At 26.6% G+C, this 12,425-nt stretch overlaps 1 protein-coding gene across 2 annotated transcripts in view; it reads right to left on the reverse strand.

The window, feature by feature from the left end:
- LOC107443622 (homeobox protein E30-like) overlaps positions 1–12,425 on the reverse strand; it is a 68,195-nt gene that overhangs the window by 9,174 nt on the left and 46,596 nt on the right. Inside the window, exon 3 of one of the 2 annotated variants that reach the window (XM_043046680.2) lies at positions 7,028–7,096. Within the exon in view, the coding sequence (XP_042902614.1) occupies positions 7,028–7,096 (69 nt within the window). 2 annotated transcript variants of the gene reach the window in all.

The following is a 12,425-nucleotide window of genomic DNA, read 5'->3' on the forward strand; positions in this document are numbered from 1 at the left end:
TAAAAGGAATTTATTAAACAACTCCGGAATTTTTTCCTGTCTTTCTAATTTTTTTTTTCAGCTTAGAAGACAGACTTAAAAAGTAAATTCTTGTCTTTATGAATTTTTTGCTAAAGTAAAAAAAATAATTGTTTTTCTTTTAATTTTTTTAATTATCTTCTTTAGAAATTTTTCAAAGCACGGGCGTAAAAAGAATACGGTCAAATAATTTCTAATTATAACGATTATCCTGTTCAATCAACGAAGAGAGAAGAAGTATTCATTAAAATGTTTAATTAAGGGCATCCCTTTATTACGTCATTTAATTCAAAAAAGTACATGCATACACGTAAGTCCAAACATGGTTAAAAAAATTTTATCTAGAATAATTAATCTATTGCAATTTAATTACTATTTTAGCACTTTATCAAGCGCATTTTAGCACTTTTATCAGCTTACAAAAAATTTATGACTTGATAGAAGTGCAAATATAGTTTGTTAAAAGTAATAAGTAGCAATTAAGTAGTAATCAAAAATGCTATAAGATGCTGAAATCAGTAATGAGAAATCGATTGCTGAAGTATTGATTATTGAATGCTAATAATGATGAACGTGTTTGTTAAATGTGTAAACAAAAGGTTTACATTGAAAAGCTTATTCTCAATATGATGCAATTTTTTTAAAACATGTTTCTTTCTTTGTTGCATATGTCTATGTCACATTTGTTTCTTTCTTTGTTGGATATGTCTATGCCACATTTATTTATTTCTCTGTTGAATGTACCGTATAAAGTTTATTTTTTGTTTAATGCGTCGCATCAGTTTTCTTTCTTTGCTTATGTCGCATTTATTTCATTCGTCCTTTGATCTGTCACACCAAGTTTAGTGGATGTATCACAATTTCTTTCTTTGTTTGATGCGTCGTATCAAGATTCTTTCTTTGTTAGATATGTCTGTCAAATTTGCTTTTTTTGTTGGATGTGTGACACCAAGTTTTTTTTTCTCTGTTGAATATGTCTATGTCACAATTTGTTCCCTTCATTGTTTGATGCGTCACATCAAGTGTCTTTCTTTGATGGATACGCTTCACAATGTAAAATAATGCTGATACATACCACTTGCTTATTTCCCAACATCTTATATAAGCATTCTACTGTTATGTTATAGTTATTCTCTGTTGCTTTTTTTGGTACAGAGAGTTCTTTACAGATATAATTAAAACCTTATTAGCTTAAACAGGTAAAAATAAATTGTTTAAGATCCATCTTAACTCGACTTTTCAAGAGAAGTTATGAATTAGATCCATCCTAACTCGACTTTTCAAGAGAAGTTATGAATTTACTGATAATATACTAAAACGGTAAATCCAATAAAGTTTTATTTCGTCATTAGTCTGCATACCTTAGACATTCTACTATTATCTTATAGTTAAAGTGCCACCAGCTAATTAACGAGATTTATGGTACACACGATACAGAAAAGCAGGAACGGATACATCTTGATTGCATTATTTTGCCACAGAGCTCGCCTCATCAATAAAATCCCTTATTAGAGTTATCATGAACTGTATAAATGGGATTACAACAACAATGGGAAGAAGTTCCATTGAAGGCGGCAGAAGTTAGAAAATGAGCTATTTCAAAAGCAGATGATGAGCACGGATTCAGACGTTCGAATACTTTTAAGAAAATTGGTACCTCGATCGAAAAAGATTGAGAAGGTGTTTATTGCACAAGGTAGAAAACACCAATCATCGGCAAAAGGTGTCAAGAAGCTCTTTTCTTATATTGAACCCTTGGGAAGATGGCAAATGAATGGCTTGCTCTATAAGCCTTCTCGTCCCTCGGGATAGGGAATGAAAAGTTGATGCTATTACTTTCCGAGATTAATGATTTGGAGCACAGCCACTCACCTTTTTCGCTTCAATTTTTTTCTTCTTTTTTCTTTCCACTACATGTCCCTTTTCTTTCCTTTATTAAAATCGTTTCGAACCATCCCCAAATAAACCGATGGGGGCTGGGATTTTTGCTTTTTTATTTGTACCTATTTTATCGGTGGAAAAATTTTCGAATGAAACGTTCGATATTCGATATCGTGTTTGAAGTGGGCTGCAGTTAAAGAATCACGGGAATGAGTAAATTATGAAATACACAGATATAGATTTAAAGATGTTTCTTCACTGTGTGTTTATGGCTTGTGATATTAAGAAGCAATGACGAGCATTTCAGGAGCTTGAACGATATATTAATTAAATAAAAAAGAAAATGGAGTGGATCAAAAATGGCATTTTATACTTTTTATCACATATTTGTTATTTTACCTATATTTCTAAAATGTGCTTTCATTAAGTCGAAAATCATGAAAAAAGTTCTATTCTTGGAATTGGGAAATATTCGTTTTTATTATTAGGCTTAACTTAACTTTTTATAAAATTACTGATTTTATGCATGCAAAGTAATAAATATAAATTATTATTATTTGATTTATGGTAAGAAAATAAATAAATAAATAAAAGAAGAGAAGAAGAAAAAAGAACGAAAAAGAATCAACTAAATAAAGCAAAAAATTCGTTATTTTCAACCAATAATTATTTTTTCAATGTTATGTAAATTGTCTGGTGAAATGCTGTATTTATTTTTCTTCTATGGTCGTAAATGTCTAAAATTAACGCTAATTGTAATTAATTTTAGTAAATCTAAGTACAGGTTTTAAGTTATCCAATAAAATTCGTCATTTAAGAAAAAAAAAAAAAAAAAAAAAANTTGATGCTATTACTTTCCGAGATTAATGATTTGGAGCACAACCACTCACCTTTTTCGCTTCAATTTTTTTTCTTTTTTTTTTCTTTCCACTACATGTCCCTTTTCTTTCCTTTATTAAAATCGTTTCGAACCATCCCCAAATAAACCGATGGGGGCTGGGATTTTTGCTTTTTTATTTGTACCTATTTTATCGGTGGAAAAATTTTCGAATGAAACGTTCGATATTCGATATCGTGTTTGAAGTGGGCTGCAGTTAAAGAATCACGGGAATGAGTAAATTATGAAATACACAGATATAGATTTAAAGATGTTTCTTCACTGTGTGTTTATGGCTTGTGATATTAAGAAGCAATGACGAGCATTTCAGGAGCTTGAACGATATATTAATTAAATAAAAAAGAAAATGGAGTGGATCAAAAATGGCATTTTATACTTTTTATCATATATTTGTTATTTTACCTATTATTTCTAAAATGTGCTTTCATCAGTTAAAAATTATGAAAAATGTTCTATTCTTTGAATTGGGAAACATTCGTTTTTATTATTAGGTTTAACTTAACTTTTAATAAAACTACTGATTTCATGCGTGAAAAGTAGTAAATATAAATTATTATTATTTGATTTATGGTAAAAAAAAAAAAATAAATAAATAAAAGAAGAGAGAAAAAAAAGAACGAAAAAGAATCAACTAAATAAAGCAAAAATTCGTTATTTTCAAGCAATAATTATTTTTTTAATGTTATGTAAATTGTCTGGTGAAATGCTGTATTTATTTTTCTTCTATGGTCGTAAGTGTTTAAAATTAACGCTAATCGTAATTAATTTTAGCAAATCTATGTACAGGTTTTAAGTTATCCAATAAAATTTGTCATTAAAAAAAAATGAATGTTATCGGAAAATCTCGTTTATAATTTTTGTTTCTTAGTATTTTAAAATCTTGTAATTTTACACTTTTTTAAGGGTTTAATTTAAATATCTTACATGTTTTTTAATGATAATTTTAAAAAAATCAATAAATATTTTATAATGAATTGTTAATAATAATAAATCGAAGCTAATTACTATTAATACATTTTCGAATACAGTATTTAATAATATGTGCTTAATGAATATTAAGGATCTCAAACTAATTTTCAAATATGATACATTTCTATTATTAGAAGTACAAGCAACCTTACGCCTTACAAAACTTTCATGTAACTTATACAACTTTAATAAAAGTATGGAAATTATAATTTTCAACCTGAATAGTACTCAATCTACTTCAAACTTTTAATGTTCGCATTCCGAACAATCTTTCAACAGCTCGCTAATATGTGTTCATATCCTTGAAAACTTACTAAAATAAAAAATTTTCATTACTCAATTTTTTTCTCTCTACAACAATTTGCATTCAATTCAAATTCAATCTAAAAATCTTCTGCCAATACACCACCTGCTACGCATTCAATACCTAGACAAGGGTGGTGAGAGGTAATTCAAACACAACACATTTCTAATCTCTCCGCTCTTGTGCTTCCCAATGGAATTTCAATCTTCCCTCCGAACACTGAAGATTCGAAAGCTAATGTCAATGTCAGTGCACCTGTTAGAATTCGACAATTTAAAGAAATATATGTTACATATAATTATTGTACGGAAATTATGCCGAAAACATATTTGTAGGCTATGATTTCAAGGTTATTTTCATTGTAAAAATTAACATAACTTTTTGATAATATAATGGGAGTTCTTCTAGCTTAGTACGTGGAGAAAAAAATTCAGTGAAAATTACTATATTGTAAGGTTAAACATTTCTAATTAAAAAAAAAACTCAAATTTGGTAATAAAGCCAATATATAAGTCAATGTAATTAAACCCTTCATGTGGTAACAGTTCATGAAAATTCTGATTTTAAAAATTATGGTTATTATGACCCCGAATTTAGTAAAAATACAAGGCAGAAAAGTAAGCTAATGGTTTTTATGCCATGATGGCCATGGTCTAAGGTATCATGATAAAACTACCAAATTTTTACCACATTTATAAAATTTTAACATTATCACAAAACTATATTTTATTGTTAATTTTACCAAAATTATTACCCGAATGCTTCTGTAAAAGATTTTGGGTTTTTTGGTGTTGCCACAAAGCCAGAAACATGGTAAATTTTACCATAATCTGGTAGTTGCAACCATACTTTCTTTCTCAGTGTATGGGATCTCAAGAGCTTTCTCATAGGGATGAAATTGTTTTAAATATATTATGAAAAATTACTGAATGTTTTTCAAATGATAAAATAATCAATTTAAACTAAAGTAATGAAAAATATGCTCATTATTGGGATTTTCTTAATTATTATTTTTTGATAGTAAAGAAGTAATTAGCTTGCTATTCTAATTCTTATTAATAAATGCTAACAAAAAAATAAAAATCTGGTTCTATATAAATTTTATTGTAAAGGAATCAGATCTAGAAAAACCAAATGTTGTTTTCTAAACCGCCTGAATATATAGTAATCTTATTATAATATCTGCGTCGTAATTAAGATAAAGTTGCTGTTAATAGCTATAAAAAGAATAAACAGGAAAAATGCGTAAATAAAATTGAGATTTTATTATTAGTGATTGTACAAGTCTAATTTTTACACTTAAAAAAAAAATAAATAAAGAATTAAATTTAAAAATATATTTTTCAGTACGGACAACTTTGACAAAGTAAAAAGACAAAACTAAATCTTGGTTATATGATAAAATCATCACTAAGTTTAAAATGTTGAAAATCAATATAAGTTTTATTAACTATTTTTGAAGAAATTATAACGGTTTTATACGATTAACTTCAACTGATTTATGCAAAATAGAACAAAAAATATATAGATTTGAAAATAGGTCAGGATGTAAGTTTATTTTTTAAGATATATTGTTTTTAATAAGTAAGTTTTATTTTTAAGAGGTCCTTCCTTTCTCAACCGAACTCAATTGTAGACGGCGGGGAAGAAAAATTCTAATTTTGCTTATAATCCTTTTCAATTAATTTTCACAAATAAACTAATGATGGATATTTACTCTACTCGGTACTAGATTTCATTACACTTAAAATATATGGTTGTCACTCAAAATTTGAGATATAAAACGAGTAGTATTTATATTTTCTAGTAACTTTTTCACTCAAAATTAAACCAATACAATTATGCAATCAACTATTTTTGAAAGAGTTTTAAACAGTAAACAGTTCTTGGATACTCAGTCAGTGGATACTCAAATTTCAGGAAACTCTCTTCTTTTTTGACGAAACCGTTTCCTGGTATATGGTCTGAGCGAAAATTCCGTCCAAGTGACGAAATAATTATCCTCACTTTTTCGGAGAAACGAATTTCGTCAAAAGTAAAGAAATATTTCGTCCTTTTATTTCCGATCGTCTTGTTTTCATCCTAGTTTCGTCATTTCAGTTAACAAACTCCCAAAATACACTGCGAGGAGGTTCCAAGTTGAGGAAACATTTTCGTCATATATTTGAGAGTTCACATTTCGTCACAAATAACGCGATTTCGGGACAAAATGATTCTCAAAATTAACGAAATATAGCTCAAATATTGCTGAATCGTTAAAAGTGAGAGTTTTATTTTTTAGAGTGTATGTAGTTTAAAATATGTAGTTCTTTTCGAGGTATTAAAATCAAGTTTCAAATTAAATACATATATGACTATGTAAACTTAGTCAGAGATTAAACCTATCTGAACTCAAATAGGAACAATAAAACTTTTAAAATAAATGATGAATTATTTTAAATTTTTTAACATAAATATTATTATCGTATATTTATATTCAAAATACATAAAAATTATAATTATTTCACACTTTTTGTAAACGATTTAAATACTAATATTTCTTTTAAAAATAAATTTAATTGCGTTCCTAAAACAACTGTTCTGTTATGAATTTATTTATTTTAAATAAACATTATAATACAGTACAAAAATAAAATAATTTTTTTATTATTAAAAAAAATAAGGAACAGAAACAAAATCAAGCTGCAACAATAAAAATACTTCTGCCAAAAATCTAACAAAAAAGTTCTAATTTATTTATAAATTGTGACTATCTATAACTAATTTATGTAGCCTTGTTCTATGGTTAATAAAACTGATTTGAGAACATCGAAATAAATCGCGTTCGTAATCTTTTATTGCCAGCCTGATTTATGAATTGAAAATGGTTCAAAATACATTCATCGCTGATGCTTTTTTGGAACATTTTTTGAACCAGCTCCAACATTTTGGTTTTGATAATTTTTAAGATTTCTCACTTTCATCATCATCTGTAAGGTCTTGTTCGCTGCTGTTCTTGGGCTTTTTGGACCTGGCTCTGCGTGGACCTGAATAAGATAATATAGGACGGAACCTATTAAACGTAGTTCAATCGACTACACAAATTATACTGGTAGAATATGAAACACAGAAAAATAGTTTTTTCCTTAATATACGTTTATACAGTTACAGTCAAGAATTCAATTCAGTTACTGTTTCACTTTAAAATTTAGAAAGGGGAAAAAAAAAGAACAAAACTGATAATGTAAAGTTCCTGATAATTTAAAATTACTTAAAGCTGTTTTTCGATGGATGAAATGATGCTTTTTTTTGCGAATAATATACTATTTTTATAACTGCTGTGAGTCTGCAAATTATGACTCAAGTTTAGCCTACCTAAAGTCAGCGTTGTCTCTACTTATTTTGAAAATGGCGCAAAGCGTCAATATGGAAAAAAGCTACAGTTTTGTGAAAATGAAAAGTGTTTGTGGTCTAATTTTTTAATGCTTGAAAGCTTATTCCAATGCTGCTTTGCCTGCACTCATAAAAAATTTAAAAAACTGTGAATATGGACGGGATTTTGATAATTTTCATCAAGTTGGAAAAATGTCGCGAAATTGGCATTTTTTTTAAAAAAAAAGTTCAATAACTTTTAAAATATTTAAGTTATTTGTCTGTTCTAAAGCCTAGATAAATTTTCACGACAATATATATGGTTTAAAATCATCGCATTGCTTTAAGTGCAAGGCACTTAAACTATGGCTTTTTTCTTTTTATTTTCTTTAGTGACAGAGCTTCGAAAACAGCGTCAATGTCTGTTGCTTTCACAAAAAAGGGAATGTTTTTTAATCTATGATTTTTAAAGACAGATTATGCTCAGTGTATTATTGTACTTAGTTTATAATTTTGATCCTGTAATAATATAAAATTTTATTTTGCATAACATTATATTATATTAATTACATCATATTATATTAAAATTACATTATATTTGTTGTTCTGAAATTAAAGAAAATGTCTGAAGCAGTATTTATTGATAATTATATAATTTTATACTGTAAATATTATTCAGAAAAAGAAATTATCAATAATTTATGCAGTTTTATGTACCTAAATAACTTGTGAGGGAAGTATTTGTTCTTTTAATTACTTTAGTGAAAATATGAAAAATTTAAAGGAAATTTTTTTTGATAACATTAAATATCAAATATAATTTTATAATGGTTTTCGAATTTATCACGAAATTCATGAATAAACAATATCTACAAACAAACTTTTATTTATTTTATAATTATAATTTTACCATTTTTTCTTGTTGCAAAAGTAAATTTTTTTAAGAACTATTAGTAAAATGCTTTACACATAATTCAAATATATTTTTACTTCACATATATGCTTATAATTATTTGCTTATAACTATTAGATTTCTGAATATCATTGGTTTTTATTGCTTATTGTGCATTTATTTCTTTTACGGATTAAAAGGATTGAAAATTTGTTGATCAGTATCTCCCCCCCCCCTCCAAAAAAATAAATAAATAAATAAATAAAATCCGAAATTCTACTTGAAAATCATACTTGAGTAAAAGTGAAAGACTATTTTGTTCAAAATGATTAGTGATATTATTTCACATATATGCTTGTAATTATTTGTTTATAACTATTAGATTTTTGAATATCACTGGTTTTTATTGCATATTGTGCATTTGTTTCTTTTACAGATTAAAAAGATTGAAAATTTGTTGATTAGAATCTCCCTCCCCCCAAAATACATAAATAAAATCCGAAATTCTACTTGAAAATCAGAATCATACTTGACTAAAAGTGATTATTTGAGCATTTTATACAAAATGATTATTGATATTATTTAATATCAAGCATTTGCTTGATATTATTTTGCATAAAATATGTCTTGACAGTTTTCGTTAAACAAATTATGATACATGTTATTTCATTATACATTTATAATTATTTGTTTTCTTTTAGTGTTACTTTATTATAAATATTATAGTAGAAATAAAATGGGAAAAATAAAAATGCATTCACATTTAAATAATGAAATAAGAACTGTGACACATATGCGTCATTGTGCATTGTAAGATTTACCGTTCATTCGAACAAAACCTAAAAAGCGAAGAAGAGGAAGAATAGAATTCGAAGGTCTTAATGGATCGTCTATAAAATTCCGTTCTTTATTACCATTTTTATTTGAATTAGGTGAGAATTAGCGAAAAACAAGTTCGTGAGATGAGCTATTCCTTTAAAAGATGAACACATCAGGCGTGCAATCACGATTTCGACAAAGGAAAAAAAAATTCTTTTTTTTTTCCATCTTATGAAGGGTGAATCCCAAGTTCCCTTCGTCACGTGATAAACGATAAAGCTGCAATAATTCTCTGCGCGTGCATATGTTTAGCATATCATTTGAATAATTAATGCAATTGAATGGCGGGAATTGAGTTGAAACAAAAACTCTTAGCGAAAGATTCAATCATTCTTATCTGATTTAATATTTTAATTACTTCACCAACTTAGATAACTTAGTTAGTTTTAGCAGCTAAATAAATAACACAGATAAGATTATGGTTACTTTTATGAGTTAGGGATTGAGATTATTTGATAATCACGATTTCGTGCATATCAGCTGACCACCCACTCCGTTGAATAGTCATGTGACTTATACTGCGTTTGTTTTATCGCAACATTGTGAGCATATAAATTCATGACTTGTTTGTCTTTGCAGGTTTTTGCTTTTTTTTCCGCAGCAGGATACATTTTTTTAAAGTAACATATCATTGCACTGACATTGGTAGCTGTTTACTAAAACGATTTTCAAATGTCAGCAGAAATCAGGCAGCTCCTTGCTATTATTAAATTATTTTAATAAATTTACAGTGCTTTGTTCTATTACAATTTCACAATGTTTTTAACATAAATTCAAGACTTTTTTCAATCATATTTGCGCATTTAGTTTCTTTTGACGACAGGATCAATTTCAACGCAATAACACGGAAAGCTATCGATTAAAATGATATTTTAATTATAACAGAAATTGTATAGCTCCTTGTTGTGATGAATTCCTTTTAATATATTTAATAATGTTTGATTTATTACAATATTTTTCAGCATAAGTTCATAACATATTTATCTTTTTTTTTTCGCTGAAGGAAACATTTTTTTAAGAAACTCAGCATTGCAGCAACATTAGAAACTATGAATTAAAGTAATATTCTTGTGATATCAGAAATCACATAGCTCGTTATTATTAATTGATTTTATTACATTTTATATAAATTTTTATAATATTTTGAATGGGAAATTCTTGACTTATCTTTGAACATTAATTTTAGTTTCACAGCAGAACACATTTCCTCTATGACAACATTGAAAGCTTTCAATAAAAAAATAAGAAGTTTTTTGTTTTCAATAATTAAATTTAGTAATTGAGCTTTTTTTCTTAATTTTCGAATAATTTACTCATCTTTTACGAATAATTTGCTCATTTTTTATCAAAGCATGATCAATAATCATGCTCTGAAGTGTAATATCTCATCTATTTAATTAAGTCTCTTTAAGAACCAAAAGCACTTTTTGGTGCTATATGAAAAAGTTATCGAAATGATAAAAAAAATACAACAAATATAATTTTTAAAAAAATACAAAAAGTGAATTGCACTACGCTGCGTTACTAAAAAAGAACGTTACAGAGGTTATACTACTGAAATTTCGATTGCATACTCTACTTTACAATTAAAATTAAAATATTAAACTTTGCTAACTAAGTTTTAAAACTGTTTTTAACCTAAGGCAATGAAGCTTTAAAGCAGTAAAACCAAAGCTTTTTTTAATGTTTTACAAGTTTTAACTCGTATTTTTAAGCAACCCTATTATGTCATAGTTAAGGAATAAGATGAAATGACTCAAAAGAGATAAATCTAAATAAATAAATAAAAAATAAAAAAATACACATCTGGATAGCATTATACTCTTAAAATAAATTAATACTGTAACTACATTATTTTAAAACAAATTCATATTAAAAATCAGTCCTTACAAAATATAATTCAAAACTGAGCAACATTGAAACGAAATATTTTGGCATTAAAATGCCACAAACAGAACTTCATAGAGTGCCAAATTTTAAAAAGTGTAGCATAAATGAATGTCAATATAATACTGAAGCCAAATCGCGATTTGTAGAAATATTATTCAAGACTGTAATTATTGAAAAGAAAATGAATGACATAATTGTTTCTTTCTTTTTTCGTTGCGTTATGTAAATGCTTTTCTCCAAATCGATCAAGTTATTTACTACTACCGTAATCGAAATAATTGATGTAAACTGTTGAAAGCAAGAAAATAAATGTAAGCTTTATTTAAAAAAGAAATCAGGAATTTTCTTACTTCCTCTAACTCATCCATATTTTGTTTCAGTTAATTGGTCTAGTTAAGCGAACATTATCCTAGTTTTGTCTAAATTACATTTATCATTCCGAGAAATTATTTGCATAATATTTCGCAATTTTCAAAATACATCCGGATAGTCTGCCTCGAATTTTTATCCGATTTAAGATCAAGAACATAATTTAATAGATTTAAACTTAAAGAAAAAAAAATAGCTTATATGGGCAGGTAAAATTATTAATTTAGATTTTTTATCCGGAAATAGATTTTTAGTTTTCTCAAAGTAGGGAAATATTTATTTTATAAAATATTAAGATTTTTTGGATGCTGTTTTAAGATTCATTTTAGATTCAGTTCTTACAATTTTTAAAATTAAAACGTTCTTCCATATGTTTTTAAAATAGTTTACGAGTGCAGATTTTAAGATTTTTTCGATTTCATTTCTAAATAATTTTTTAGAAGTAATTTTATATGATTATATTTAGAAGCAGTTTCAACGATTCATTTTCACTGTTAAAATATTTTTTTAGGGTAATTTTTACGATCGATTTTGGAAAAATTTCTTCAAGCCGTTTTTTCCCATGAATGAAGTTTTTTAGATTATTTTTAGATGCAATTTTTGAAATCACTTTTTGGATGCAGTTTTCAAAACACTTTTTATATGTATTTTTCGGTTTCTTCTCAATTGAAGTTTTAAAGATTTTTTTCAATACATTTTTTGAATGAAAATCATTTACTACTAAAGTACGTTTGACATAGTCTAGTGTTATGCGTACAAAAGCTTGCCTTTATCGTTATATTATATTATATTATATTATATTATATTATATTATATTATGTTATGTTATGTTATGTTATGTTATGTTATNGGACATTAATTTTAATTGGTTCAGGGCAACCTGTTTCTGCATCAAAGTCTTGGGAAGCTTCCATCTGTTTTTAAACTATATTATATTATATTATATTATATTATATTATATTATATTATATTAT

This window comes from Parasteatoda tepidariorum, chromosome 8, assembly GCF_043381705.1.
Source record: "Parasteatoda tepidariorum isolate YZ-2023 chromosome 8, CAS_Ptep_4.0, whole genome shotgun sequence".
NCBI classification, from domain to species: Eukaryota; Metazoa; Arthropoda; class Arachnida; order Araneae; family Theridiidae; genus Parasteatoda; species Parasteatoda tepidariorum.